At 38.3% G+C, this 12,743-nt stretch overlaps 1 protein-coding gene across 2 annotated transcripts; it reads right to left on the minus strand.

Moving 5' to 3' along the window:
- Window positions 1–1,734: 1,734 nt before the first annotated feature.
- Window positions 1,735–7,482, minus strand: serpinh1a (serpin peptidase inhibitor, clade H (heat shock protein 47), member 1a). Of its 2 annotated transcripts, none has more exons than XM_034684361.1 (5): window positions 7,301–7,482; window positions 4,407–5,018; window positions 4,232–4,330; window positions 3,411–3,643; window positions 1,735–3,309 (listed from the first exon to the last, which is right to left on the minus strand). In XM_034684361.1, exons 2-5 carry the CDS (start codon window positions 5,002–5,004, stop codon window positions 3,007–3,009), a joined length of 1,233 nt encoding a protein of 410 aa, XP_034540252.1. In that variant the 5' UTR covers window positions 5,005–5,018; window positions 7,301–7,482; the 3' UTR covers window positions 1,735–3,006. The 2 variants fall into 2 exon arrangements, with proteins under 2 accessions (XP_034540252.1, XP_034540253.1); XM_034684362.1 differs by lacking the exon at window positions 7,301–7,482 and adding an exon at window positions 7,137–7,249.
- Between the last annotated feature and the right edge of the window lie 5,261 nt (window positions 7,483–12,743).

Genomic DNA, 12,743 nt, shown 5'->3' on the forward strand with positions numbered 1-12,743 from the left:
TTTCTGTGAGCAAAAGATTACCTGCTCTCCTAAGAATACGGGGTTTTGTTTCAAACCAATACAATAAATAAATGCACCAATACAGTTGAACTATTATAGTGCCTATGCATCTTGATGACCAAAGTCAGAATTAAAGAATGGTGAGCAACATTAGTCACACATCCTGATTAAATAAATATTAATCATCATTAGTTGTGCAGTAGTTAAGTATCAGTAGTAGCACTTGTAGTAGCACTAATTTCAAGTTTTAGCAATTAATTACCTGTGTTATTATTTTATAATTGAACGTCTTTAGGAATGTAACTGAATTAATGCTATTACACATACATTTTTAATGTGGCAATTGAGTTATACTTTGATGTATATATCCCCTGGTGGCAACACTGTGATGGACTATTATTTGTGCATCAGCCAGGCCTACTTATCCCACTCTTTGAACAGTTTGCATTAAAATAAAGATAATAGCTCAGAGCACAGAGTCAGCTTGTTGAACAGTAAAGGATTGGTGGTTTATATTGTCCGTGGAATGAACCTGCCTTCACTCTGCTATATTTCCACTTTTGCTGGGGATTGCTAAATTCCAACCATTAGTTTCCCTCAATCTGAGGAGGCTCTATCACACCTAGATTATTACATAAATAGTGTTTTGTTTGCTACACTAAAAATGACCTCTGGTGTGTCATACACCAAGATGTCCTCTAGGGGGTGCCATATAATCAAAAAAGTGTTCAGAAATGTACTTAATCTTTTTTTTTGTCATCAGAATTTGTTTTTTGTTTTACTAACAAGGATTCAAGCTTGTTAATTGTCATGCCAACACATGCTGCCAAGAAGCCAACAAGAAAATAAAATAAAGACAAGCAAGAGCATCAAACATAACAATAATAACTAGACACAGTGAATGAATGTGTGAAAAAATAAGCAGTCTGGTTGTAAAGTGGATGTGTGGTCGATATGGGTAACGTGCAGTTCAAATGTGCAAAAATGCAATGTATGAGGTAGTTCAATCAGCCAGTAGGCCTGTATTACACTTGTCCGAGTTTGTATGGCTGAGAGCCGCAGAGACTAAAGAGCACAACCGGAGTTCCACAGTCTTTCAGCTTCAGGAAAAAAGCTGTTCTTCAATCTGGTGGGTCTGCTCCTGATGTGCCGCAGCATCCTGCCTGAAGGGAAGGGGACAAATAATGTATGTACTAGGTAGGAAGAGTCCTTGATGATGCCGGTGAAAAACTATAACAACAGTTTTATAATTAAAGTGTTCATTGGATCTTTTAAAAAGTTTCGTATCTGTTGTTAAACCACTCTTGACTGTTGATTCTGAAGTTTTTAAGGACTATCCCATACAAACTTTACATTGGGGGGTTGATGACATGTCTTTTAAAAATCTTGTGCTCTCTGGAGCAGCTGCAGAGCTCGTCTAGATACACATAAATATTTAGCTTGAGGTTTAAATATTAAAAAGACTATGTTTACCATAAAGTGCATTCCAGCTCTGTCACATTACTAAGTGAGCTTGGACCATCCAGGATTTCACAGTACCCCCTCCCCCCGACAGGAATGTTCTCACATTGTTTAGGTGTAATTTCCCACCGTAGGTCTGACTCCAAGGGAACTGCACAAGGCTAAACTGTGAGTGTAAGCATTCTTCCAAACAGACAAAAAGGGACTGATATCCGCAGTGAGTCCACAAGTAGACGAAGGTAAATGTTTGCACCAAGAATCTACAAATCAAGATGACACTTTTTTAACATCTTTATTTCAAAAACCTGAATTTTGTTGCAGTCAAAACACCATTCACATGTTGAATTTATCAATCCATGTGTGCACACTGATGCAGAGATAGTCTTTATTAATACAACCATAACTTGGTTTACCAGTGTAGATCAGTGCATTTAGCTTTATTTAAAGCAAGAAAAACAAATGTGGCTTTTTGGTGGAAAGCAGTGCAAAGCATGGGGGAGGTTTCTGTAATTTACAAATCTAATGTGGCCATATTTAGCTGAATCAAATATGTTTGGTAGAATTCTACAGCGAGCACCAGTTAATCCTTTAAAAAGTAAGATCATTGAACATCTTTTACAAAAGTTAAGACATGACAATAGGAGAAGATTGATTCAAACACTCTGGTGCACATTTCAGACATTCCTCTGGGGAATCAAACTTAATGTAAGTCTTCAGTCTGTATTGTGATTTTCTGATACATAAAACGCCACTGGGTGATACCAAATATTCTTCAAGCTACAATGAAGGTGTGCACGATGTTTTGCTCACTAACACACAGGATGAAATGTTCAACCACATCTCTTCAGTCAGGTTTTGAGGAATGCTGTTGTCTTTTGACTTTAAGGAATGCACTAAAGTGATATCAAACAAAACATGTCTTATTTCTCTCTACAGACTGCAGAGGGAATGTGCATTCACTCTCAGTCTATGGCAAGCCCTCTTTACATTCAAACAGCAGACACAAAAAGGAAATGTAGATATCAATTGTAGGTTTAGGATTAGTCTTCATGTGAGAACACAAGTATCAACTTTAAGATATAAACAAACTGTAACTAGTCCAAACAAGTCTTGTACATAGCTCTGATGTTTTGCTTAAGGATCCAAAATGAATATATGTTCTTTGGGTTACATTTGTTTTAAATGGGAAGCCACGGTGGCCATCTTCAGGCACACGTGCTAGGGTCAAGGATAATATATAAAGCCTTTATCTGCTCAGAGCATATCTTGTAAAAATCTAAAACAATCAGGAAAACCTCACATCCTGAAGATGTGTGTAAGTCAGTTTTGGTTTTGACACATAAAAATGTAGTCTTTTATATGAAAATATATTTGCAACACGCCAAAAGACTGTATCTACACAAGTAACAGTGACTATCTGACATGATGAAATGCCATTCCTTGAGTCTCAACACTATCTCCTCTTTCTAGTTCTGCTGATTCTTTGTCAAAAGGGCTTGCCATGAGCAGTTAGGATTTTAATTTAGTATTCAGCTCAACATGAGGTTACAACTCATCCCTCATTTTTTCACCCTTGGGCCGGACCATCCTGCCAATGAACAGGATGGAGTTTGTCTTCTGGTCCTTCACCAGGAAGATGAACGGATGGTCGGCGTAGAACAGTTTGGGGTTTTTCAGCTTGTCCGTGCCAAAGATGCTCAAGTCCATCTCATTCCCATCAGTGTCCCACTCCATGGCAGAGGCGTGAAACACATTGGACAGGTACAGGTCCTTCTTACCAGAGATGTTGGACAAGTCAGCTTTGGATTTGTTCACAGCTTCTGTCAGGCCCATGTCACTCAGATGTTTCTAAAATGAAACACAAAATTAGTTTACAATTTAGTTTACATACCAGAAAGAGAGAAGTCAGAATCATGTTGATGTCACTCTCAGTGTCTTGCATCTTTCACCTGCAGGTCGTGACTGACTTCCATGCTGACTTTGGGCAGAGACACAGCGACAGCTGTCTCCTGCAGTTGACTCATCCAGGTATCCAGCTGCTTTTTGGTCAGCATCTTCTCCAGCCTCTCCAGAGGCTCCACATGATGCGACATGATGAACAATACAGAGGACTTCTTATGAGCCAGATGCATGTTCAGGATGTTCAGCTTATTGGTTTTGTCTTCATAGAAGCCATACAGACCTGAAGAAATGGATTCCTTGCATTAAATATTAGTTATATTTGCACATTAGGGAACCTCTTAAGATTTCAGATTTGAACTGAGTTTTATTTGATCAATGTTGTTTAATAATGATATTTATTACTGCATAAGCTATAATGAAACTAAAACAGACTATAAATAAGTATGCCATCTCACGCTATTACCTAGAGTCTTTGAATGAGGAATATTTGCAGTTAAGCACTTAAGGATATACACTAGTTTGTTTGGCTGCATTTAAAAAAATAACAATATTGTGCCACACTCATGTCCGTCAAGTAATACAGCCAGCCTCTTAGATTATCTTGTCTTAAAAAACAGCTAGCCAAGGTCTTACCACAGTTCTGAAGATATTTAACAGTATTTAACAAAGATTCCAGTTAGATATCTACAAAATGGATTAAGTCCTTCTGTGGAAAAAAATGTTACCTCTTGTTTCTTTGTTGATCTTGTCCTCTACATATTTAAGCAGTGTTTACATTTACACCTTGCATATTTACTAAAATTTTAAGTTGTCCCTTGTAGTTTCAAAAACTTTCACTGATCATGATTACAGTAAAGTCTCCACCTACCTGTGCGGTGCATCATCTGCACTGACACAGTGAAGCCACGGGACACCATGAATCCTCTGTTATCCACCATCTTATGATGGAATTGCTCGTGCCAGTGAGCTGTGGGGAAAATACGTATTAATTTTGTGTCTATTTAAAGAAACAAGAAAGCACATGTACAGTTTATGTGACTCACGTTTGAAGAACATGGCATTGATGATCATTGCCCCGTCAGTCTTCTCTACGTCCTTGGTGACCTCTGGTAGTTTGCCGTCAGTAGATTTGGCAGCCCACTCGTTGATGGAGTTCAAGGCGCTCTTTTTGTCCCTGAAGTTGATCTTGGATTGGTCACAGTTGTAGTGCTTTTTGCTGCTCTTCACAAAAGCATCCACAAACTTGACAGAGCTGGGTCCGTACAGGCGGTTGCTGATCTTCCAGGTGACATTACGGGTCTTAGGGTCGCTCACCTCAGTCAGGAGCTCAGCGAGGCCTGAGTGCAGCTGCTCATCTTTAACCTTTGCTGCGTTCAGAATGGTTTTCACCTGAGAGGCCGTGGAAGCTTTGCCCCCAAGAGCCACCAGACCCAGAGAGGAGGCCACGACTACGGGGGAAATGATGATGTTTTCTACATTCTTCTCCTTCGCCATGTTTTGATAGAGACTGAAAGCTAGGTTAGCACTGTTGTCAGCCAGGATGGTGGCGTGGTTACTCAGGACTTTGTCTGCAGACGCTGAGGTGGCAGCAGAGGCTGCGGAGGCCAGGAGGACCAGGGATACCAGGTTTGTCACCCACATGGTGCAATGTTGATCTGAGAAAACAGGAAACATGAAGGCAAACATCATGAGACAAACATCCACTGTTACACTAAAGTGTGAGTGAACGCTCAATTCTGATTGGATGCTGGATGTCCAGTATTTCCAGACAATTGACACTCTCTTCTTGAGAAACTGTCTGTGGACCTATGATTATCTGATGACATTTAATCCTGCATCTAAGTAAAAAAAAAAAATCTATTATTTATGTCCAACTTGTAAATTAGAGACATCTTTGATTTTAGTTAGAGAGTTTCACATTTTAAGACAAGAGAGTATAGAGTAATCATTTTGTAGAAGCTCTTTCAGTGTTGATTTAGGCACCCCCTGTGAACAAACCAGTTCCTCTTACCTCTTAACTGATCCTCAACTGATCCTCTCCTGTATAGTAAGTAGAGTTTTCTGAAGAAAAATCTCATCCTGCTTTCTTTGAACATTCAAACCTACCACTTACTGTGAATGTTTGCTGTGGAAATTGTGAACAAAGGCTGATACTACACCATACTGATTGTATAATGTCTTTCTGCATGATGTTAGCTTTCATGCTAACTGAGCCAAGCATTCCATGGGCAATGCCATGAGCTCAAAATATTTCCTGTTTCTAAGTCATATCTAAAATCTGACAACTTTCATATGTTGGTGATTCAACAGGCAGGATGTATTCTGTATTGTATGTGTTTTCCCTAGCATTTTTTTGTTTATTAGTCTCATGGCAATGACTGTTTCAAGAGTTAGTCTAACTCATAGGCATTACCAGAGATACAGAGTAACAGCATGATTAACCCTCCCGTTATGTTTGTTTCTCTGGAACAGCCGTAATGTTCCTGGGTCAATTAGACCCAGAGCACATTCAATTATCCACAAATTGTCAGAACCCCAACAAATCCAAATACACATTTTTTTAATCTAATTTATAAGTCCATTACTAACCATTAAATTTAAGATTTAGTCCATTGGTGTTCTCACAGATCACGGTTCAATGAGGATAACTCACAAATTTTTTTAATGAAAATTAATGTTAAAACTTTTTTTAATGTACATTGGAAAGCTCTAAATATAAATACAATAGACTACAGCGCATGTTTCCGAAGAAGTTGTGTTAACCCAAGTCATTCCATTTAAAGCTCTACGAGTAAGCCTCAAAGTAAGATTATATAACAGCCACGTAGGCAACTGCAGGAAGAATTGAATCCAAAATATTGGTCAGCTACTTCTGAGTTCTTCAAGTCTTGGCAAAACAAAATCTCTCAACAGAATCTGGCTGGCTGATAATGATCTGTTCCCTGTGGTGGACCTGACCACGCACTGTCAGCTTATTTTCCATGTCCACGTATATGCAGAGAGAACAGAAGGGGAGGTTTTGTGCATATGGCTTTTTAATTGGTCTGTTAAATTAAGAAAATGCATAACAGAAGCTTCAGTCTACCTGAGTGTCAGAGATTGTATCGTTCAGCCTCTACCTAGACATATTTTACACACTCAGACTGGCCTGCAGATTAAAACTGAGCCTTTTCTTACTGTATTTAAAAACATGCTTTTAAAGGCTTAAAGCTCAGATGATGTAGTATCATTCTTAAACAATTGTCTTCAGTCAAAAAGTATCTGGTGCAACTATGTTTAGGGCAGAATTATTGAGGATGAAAACACTCCTTTTATGCCGATTATGTGATTTTAATAGCACTTAAAATAAATATATATTTGACATTTTGAAATCATACTTTCTATTTTTAAATGACCCAGACACCAACATTGGTTACTTTGATTTTAATGCATTTTAGTCTCATAATGCTAAAATACTTATTCCTGGTTATGCTCTTTATATGCTTTGACTTTAGTGTCTGTCAGTTACAATCAGTTCATTCAACCAGACATGAGACCAAATGAATGAATGAATGAAAAATCCTCTTTTCCAGTTTTAATGCACAAAACACATTGACACCGGCACAGATAAATGTAATTGGCTGGGTAATAGTTCATGTATATGCCCCATGACATGCATGAAATCAGGTCAAAAGTTGAAGCCAACTCCCAAAAAGTAAGCACTCTGAAACATTTTTTACTTTCTGCAACATACTTTTGAATTTGCTTCCTATTTCTTACTTTTTGAAACTTACATTGAAGACTTCTGTTGCTGTAATCCACAAAGGAGTCTTTATCCGTATATCACAGATCTGACTTTTGTGGCCTCTTTTCACATGCCTGGGCATTTCCCACTAGTTGAATACAACACTCTAGACTCTCCCTTCCCCCTCCCAGATTCCCACTACTTTTATCTTACCTTATTAGGCTCTGTCAGTAAATCTGCAGGTTTTCTTTAAAGCTGCTTGGAAATAGCTCCACCAGCGATGATGGCTGAGGTTATTGCTTTTAATAGTCGGGGACAAAGTTGCATGAGACTGGCGTTGCAGGAGTTTTCATGCCGGGTTGGCAGGGCCTGGAAATCTCTGCACTGGAATCTTATTTCCAGGCTGGTCCCGCCCAGATGATCCAAGGGGAGGGAGTAGAGAATCCTCCCTCTTTAGTTCCCCTAAAGGCAGGAATTACAGCCTGACTGGAGACACCCAGTGACCCATTATTAAGTTACTCACCATCACTTTGGGATTAAGCTTGAACAGACACGTTACTTCTTTTTCTTAGTTTTTCTTAGCTTCTCCAATGCAAAGCTGCACTTGTAGTGGCTGATATATTTCTGCATTAAAAGGTCATTTTTCAATTAAATGTACAATTTGTATGTGTTTACAAGACATATATCCAAACCATGGTGGTGTCTACTTGCAGAGACTAGTTTACATTCCTTTCCTTTGTGACTGAGCTGAGCCATTCACCAAACAAACCCTCAGGCATGAAAAATGTGTGGTATTCAGCGATTATTCTTCATGATTTTACTTGTCATTTGGGCACTTTGAAAGTGATGGCATTGACAAGTTGTTTCAACAAATGAACTTTATGGCTTCACTGTTTTGACTGCCTCTCCCCGCCCTCCCCCATCCTTCAACAGCACCTCTGCCACGTAGATCTGAGACACTGTAGGGGGTAGAGGGAGGAGTTAGTGATTTAAGAAAGACAAGAGGTTAAAAGTTGAAGAAGAAGTAGAAGTAGAAGAAGCTCACCTTTTAAATGACCTTTTTGGATACAAATTTACTTATTCTTCAAATATATCTACTTCTTGTTGAAACTGTTATAGATGTGCATGTAAAAACCCCTATACTACAGTGATTACTTCTGAATAGCAAGAGTGAGGGACAACCATGTCATCAATCAGTGCAAAGGGATCCGGTATATTTCATTTCTGCTTGTTGACACTTTGACAAAAGTGGTAGTGATAACAACATTAATAGTTGTGATTTTTGCCTCATTTATGTTTAAGGTGTGTCAACTGCAAAGCTCAGAGAAGAAGAGATGAACGAGGACAGAAATGTCAACATAAATACGCCTTCAGAAGTCCTGTCCACTTTGTTGAACATTACTTTCAATGGAAATGTTAGGTTGAGTATGAATTATATAAGATAAGTATGCTTATGTTTGACTGTGGCTTGACTGTCAATTGAAATATTCAATTTAAGGTTAATTCCACTCACTAGTAGGTTGAATCTGTTAAAGGAAACGTCAAGGAAGCGTTACTTGCCATGCAATCACAAAGACAATTTGAGCTACTTTTTAAATTGTTTTAGAACAATAAAATCATTGTTTGATCAACACTTTGTGTCATCTTGTTTGATCATCAGGTGGTAGCCAGGTAATAAGCAGGATAGTTTATAGTGAGCAGGTTATTATGCAAAATTAAATGCCAACAGAATGCAACAAGATCCCTCTGCTTTGAATCAGGTTCTTGCTCATCCTGTCAGAATTTGATTTCACATAATCATGCGTTTAGCATATATAGTCCCTTACTTCTGTAATAACAATGATGATAACAATCTATTTTATTCTATTCTATTCATATATAAGTGGAAATAAGTAGGTTCGTGTCAGAGTCTCACCTTGTTGGGATTCTATTTCACATACTCACCTGCTCCCTATACATTATCCTGCTTATTACTCAGCTACAATATGAATATACAAACAAGGTGACACTAATCAGAAACAGGAACTGTTTATTTATCCCGGGGAGGGAAATTGGGTAAGTATTGATCTAAAGATGATTTTATTGGTTAAGAAATGGTTTATAAAGCTCAAAAAGTCCCTCAGATTTGATGGTTGGTCTATATATCCATGGCAATAGTACTTTTATCAGCCAATTTACAAAAAATGTTTAACATTACAATTAACATTTTCATTCAAAGCAAACATTATCCTGCTCTGGAGATCACACATTTGACAGTTTACCATAACAAAAGGAGGAGGGGGCAGTCAGCCGATATAACTTTTGAATTTATGCATTGTTGCATGGGGAAAGTGAAAAATGTCAAGGAAATCTTGAAAAATTAAAGGACAAGCTTTATATGTGAAAAAAATAGTTTAGCTTTAAAACTTGTATCCTTTTTTTTTGACAAATAATTCTTGCAAATGTTTTTACTGTCAGAAAAGGCCCAATCCTGGGCACCCTTGTCCAAGAGCACAGGACAACAGACCAGGTTGTCCAGTCCTGTCAGTTGGCCTGCTAGGAAGTTTCCTACATTACGGGTTAAAATGCACTTTTAAGAAAGTTGGGTAATTTGCAAAAGACAAAATGAAAGCAGAAGTGATTAAAGATTTCAGGTCTAGTTCAGAGTCAAGCCTCAAAATCACTGAATACAACAACTCCCATAATGCAGCACCAAAAACATAACCTCAGGCCACGTGTCTGGTATGTCAATGTTGCATAACAAATAGTGCTGACATTGTGAAACAGATTTGATGCCCTACAGACAAAATTAGAACATGTGTGAAACTATCAAAACCACTCACAGATTTTTACAGCTGTTTTTTATCAATCTGATGAGATGTGGTGATTTTCTGTTTTGCTTTAAACACAACAACTCACAAAACTATACACAAAAACTTACACAACAACACAGGACAGACAACATCAATGAAAGTTAGACAGGTAATTATGCAATCGTTCAAACAGTTTTTACTGGAAGTGTGTTGTTGTGATGAAAAGGTTTAAAACATAAAAATAATAACTCTACATAAAACAGGGAGCACTACAGAGTTCACCTTACTTGTGCTAGTTTGAAACTTCTGCATATGTGCTTCTCATCAGAAACACGCAAACATCCACCCACTGAAGATCTGTGATGAGTACTGTGTTTCATACTCTGGTGCCTTAAGACAGTACGGGAATCAAACGGTCACATTTTTTCCCATGAATGCTTCCGCTCTTCCTCCTGTTGATGTGTATTTTTGTGTGTGGGTGTGTGTCCTCCCCCTGCCTGGGAGTGGCTCTGTGTTTGGAAGTGGGTCAGACATCAGGATGTGTGTCCGGTGTAACATTGCTTCTGTTCTCTACAGCTGGTTATTATATCTGTGCAGCTGTTGTTATGCAGATCAGCCCTGATGGTAAATGTTGAAGCACAGATCATGTAGAATTATATTTCTGCCAAACACTATTGTGTGACATTTAAGCTAACTCTACAGAAACAATCAATTTACTCCATGACTGTGTGGTATGCTTTTTGAGCTCATAAGAGACGTTAGTAAGTATTTCAAGTTTGTTTCTGAACCAACTAAACACACCTCGGAGGGGCTTCAAAGCCTTAAATTCAAGTGAATTTGTTTTGTTGTGTTACACATTATGATTGGCAGTCATATGAGTCATACGGGCGGACAGGATACAGGAGAGCAAGACTGAACACACTGGTGAAGAAGGCCAGCTCAGTCCTGGACCCTGTGGAGGTGGTGGCTGACAGGAGGATTATGGCCAATCTGTCGTCTTTGATGAACATTTCTTTTTTTTTTTTAGATATATATTCTGATAGATTAGATATATACTGACAGAGTGGTCTAGACCTCCTGCGTTTGTAAAAGCGTCTTGAGATAACATTTGTTGTGATTTGGCGCTATACAAATAAAGATTGATTGATATGAGGGTGCTCGTGCTCACTAACATTTTAAGAAGCCTCTCACAGCACCTAGATTCAAAATCTAAGGAGTCCTTGTTTAGGAGCAAGGAAGAGATGGAAACTTTTATATTAGTGAGGAGGTGGGGTTGCTGGGTCTTTCGATGGCTGTGATTGGATGATCCAAAATAAGAGAAAAAATAAAACCATTGATGTCCTCAAATTCTATAATAACGTGCTTTATCTTATAGTTTGATCAGCTATTGTGTAATAATGGACACTATTTTATATTAACATACTTAACATATAAAGGATAATGTTTAGAGACCTGCTCACTATACATTATCCTGCTGCCAACAAAAAACACTAAGTATAGATCGAAAGATGATTTCATTAATTTAAGAGGATTTGTACAGATAAAAAAAAATTCCCTAAGATTCAACTGTTGGTAGGTAGGGCTTCCATACAGATACGGTCGGTTGCTATTAGGGCGTGGATTTTGAAGTCTTGTCCTGAGTCATTACTGTCTACTGACAAAGAACAATACATTTAATAGAATATGATTTGATTGTTGTCGGTACTTTATCAAAGACTGGACAAGTACCTAGTTGAGTAACCTGGTGGCACAAGTAGCAACCTGGGCTCTTCCACTAAGCGGACTTGTAAACTTTTGTTCAATAACCATAGCCTTTACACTGCTCTGCATCCAAATGGACTTGAAGCACTTTGATACTCTTACCGATCTTGTTTCCTCTTGTCTAGATCTTTGCTTGTGTTGTTCTTGTTCTCGTATGTACGTCGCTTTGGATAAAAGCGTCTGCTAAATGACATTGTAAGATTTTTGTCAATTCAAACATAATTGAGAGAACAAGTACCAGACGTGTGCTCAGGGCATCACCTAGAGCCTAAGCATCATGTACAACACAAGCCTGGGCTCCACCTGGTGTTTAGTTTAACAAATTAAAGGTTTCACAAAGAGATTAAATAAATAACACATTTCAGCTTTGACATACATGTTTGTTATACATCAAAATAGATCCTTTCGCAGAGCTTGTACAATAATATTTTTAATAATTTCCAATGTTATTTCTCACCCTCATTTCATGCTTGATTTAAGCATTGACACAAGGTAGGTTGGAGGACCCAGAAGCAGACTCACACACTGGAGCATGGAAGTTTGCAAGGAGTTTACTTGAAAAACAAAAACTGTACAAAATGAAATGTGTCTCAAAGCTAACTAAGCATAAACTCAAAGACTGAGAGGCTAAACCTGAACTACAACAATTGCAAGCAAAGCAAATTATAGCTGAATCGTTGCACGGACAAAGAGCTATGACGTCTGTCAGCAGCCTGCTGCTAGCTCCTAACCTATTTAACTTTCTGATTACTGATCGGCCTCAGCTGTGAACTCAGCAGGAACATGATGACGTCAGAGCACACAGGTGTGCTGCTCCTGTGACCACTGGGAGGAGGGGGGAGGCAAAACAGCAACGCAGCAGGCATAATGTTCTCATAGAAATAAAAGCTAAATGAAATGAACAGTTCAACACTCACAGAGGAGGGATCGTGACACCTATAGCCAGGTTAAAACAGTTGAGTTTGAAAAAGAAGAGGAAAAAGAGAGAAAGTAAGACAGGTAGAAAAATATAAAGAAAGAAAGAGGGTAATAAGGAAAGATTACATGAAAGAAAGAAAGAGAAAAGAAAGAAAGAAGGAAAGAAAGTCTGAAAAAGAGAGAGA

Source organism: Notolabrus celidotus, chromosome 5, assembly GCF_009762535.1.
Source record: "Notolabrus celidotus isolate fNotCel1 chromosome 5, fNotCel1.pri, whole genome shotgun sequence".
Taxonomy (NCBI): Eukaryota; Metazoa; Chordata; class Actinopteri; order Labriformes; family Labridae; genus Notolabrus; species Notolabrus celidotus.